Source organism: Kryptolebias marmoratus, linkage group LG15 (assembly GCF_001649575.2).
Source record: "Kryptolebias marmoratus isolate JLee-2015 linkage group LG15, ASM164957v2, whole genome shotgun sequence".
In the NCBI taxonomy this organism is placed as follows: Eukaryota; Metazoa; Chordata; class Actinopteri; order Cyprinodontiformes; family Rivulidae; genus Kryptolebias; species Kryptolebias marmoratus.
In genome coordinates, this window is record NC_051444.1 from 33,272,168 (window position 1) to 33,274,514 (window position 2,347).

The 2,347-nt window shown below is 39.0% G+C and overlaps 1 protein-coding gene across 3 annotated transcripts in view; it reads right to left on the reverse strand.

The window, feature by feature from the left end:
* The window catches only part of LOC108243992 (USP6 N-terminal-like protein), a 38,453-nt gene that overhangs the window by 6,148 nt on the left and 29,958 nt on the right, over positions 1-2,347 (reverse strand). For all 3 annotated transcript variants that reach the window (XM_017429812.3, XM_017429811.3, XM_017429813.3), the window contains one exon: positions 1,889-1,988. In XM_017429812.3, the coding sequence (XP_017285301.1) occupies positions 1,889-1,988 (100 nt within the window). The remainder of the gene's footprint in view (positions 1-1,888; positions 1,989-2,347) is intronic.

Here is a 2,347-nt window from a genome sequence, read left to right on the forward strand (position 1 = left end):
AGCAGTGGCTACAACAGATCCCAGGAACAACATCAGACATCTCAGTCCAGAAATGTGCAGTTCTAGGCACAGCCAAGATACTGCGCAGAACCCCACCTCCCAGGCCTCTGGTAGAGGACCCGAGCTCAGAGGATGAAACAAGACCACCCGCAGAGGGTGAGAAGGGAATTTTTTTTTTTATAAATATATATTGATGTACATAGTGTTTTCTTTTTCATCTCAACTTTTCCTGTATTGAGTTGCAGTAACGTGCAAATTTCTCCATTGTGGGATCAATAAAGTTTATCTTATCTTATCTTGTTCTCCATTCGTCACTGGGTCATTCCATTCCGTTCTGTATTCATGCCATGTTAGTTTGTTTCTTGCCTCGCCTCGCCTCGTGTTGACTGGCCATTTTGGATTTTGTATTTGTTTTTCTTTGCTGCCAGGCCAGCTTTTTGTTTTTGTTTATTTTTCATTTCTTCATAAATTACTTTCTTTTAAAAGATGAGTCTGTGTTCTGGGTTCGCCTCCGTCTCCCCGCCTACTGACAAATTGAATTGGATATGAAGTTGGAGGAGAGAGCTATGATGCAAAAAGTAAAACTGACACCACATTGATTATGAACCATAAAATAAAAACAGAACATTGAATTCAAACAGTTGTGTATAATTTAATCAAAACCTACAATTTAAGTGGCTTGAGACACTCATTTCATTTTTGCTGCACATTATTTTCTACAAAAACAGTCTGCAGTCTATTTAAGATAGTTTACGCTTTCTTGTAAACAATGCCAAGCAGAAGTTAAATCTTCTGCTTTGGAGGATTAATTTAAAGGGGACCTATTCTGCAAAATTCACTTTTTACATGTTTTTGTACTTCTACTTTGGTATCTACTGCTTCTAGAAACAGTCCAAGTGCAAAAATAACAAAAAAAAAACAAAAAAAACCACCCAGCTTTTTTTGACAATAAGTAAAGGTTTTCTGGTGTCTGCAAAATGACCTGTTTCAAAAACCACTGAATTGTTGCGTCACAATTCCCATTACCTAGCAACTCCAAGCCGAGCCCGGCCCCTCACCTAGCAACCCAAGTGGAGCTCCACCCACTTTATTACAAGAAGACCAACACGTTAGTTCTGCTGGTTTTACTGCGTAACAATGTCTGCTGGAAAAGGAAAATGTTTTGTTGTCGGCTCCAATATAGAACATGTGTTTATATTGCTGCTGTCCCGACCCGCTACCAGTCAGGTTTCTGACCCACTTGTTGCCGCTCTCCTACTTGACAAATGTCTGTTCGGAACTGCTAAGTGCCCCTGTCCCAAAGTCAGAATCCTCAGAGTTTGAATTAATAACGATATAAATGTGGGTCAGATCCACAGAGTTTAATCCTTCAGTGAGTTTTTATGTTTTGAGACGGACACTGAGTTGGGGGGCGTGGCCAACAGCAGCTTATTTGCATAAAAGTGACGTAGCCTTAAAATCGCTCATTTTGAAATGAGCTCAAAACAGGCAGAACTGATCAGGTGAAATCTCAATATCTGAGAATAATTTTGTGTATTAAATTTAATGAACGTGTTTTGTATAGCCCACAGACCTATCCCTATTCAAGGAAGCATAATAAGTCCCCTTTAAGATTCAAATTAATCCAGAAATAACGCCAATCTTTTTTTGTAATTACTTTAGTTTAATTTAGAATAAGCTAAATCCACAACTAATTTAAGATCTGTCTGTGCAAATTGCTTAGAGTTAAGGTAGGTTAAGCAGTCATTTCAGTCTAGGACTAGTCTTTAGCTCTGTGAAATTAGCCCAATATGTTCCCTTTATAAAAAACTGAAAAGTTTTCTCCATAGAGATTCAGGTTAAACTAGTGTGTTAGTACAGTCTGAGAGGAAAGTAATTGATTATTTACTTTTGTGCATCTTCAGGATGGTGTAAGCCATGGTGGTGAGGAGCCGCTCGCCCTCCAAGAGAAAAATGTCCCACAGCCGAAGGGTCAGGGTGAACGGCGTCTGCAGGATCACAAACACAAGTCCCTGCATTAACGACAATTTAAAGCTATTATTGCGGTCAAAATGTGATTTTTTTTTTATTTGAATTTTTATGCTTCTAACACAGTTGCTACATCATTAAATAACTGGGGATTAATTGAACTCAAACTCATCACAGTTTTAGAAAGAATTGTGCTAGATAACAGTCAATTTTCTTCACCTTTGTTCACAACCAGGGGCGTCACTAGGTTTTAAGGACAAGGGGGGCTTAGCCCCCAGGAGATGCACAGGATGTGAGCAAACGTAGTGGGCGAGAACAAAATTTCTCAAACAGCTAACAAAACCTGAGTTGCTTTTCCACATTTTTGGACACATTTAAC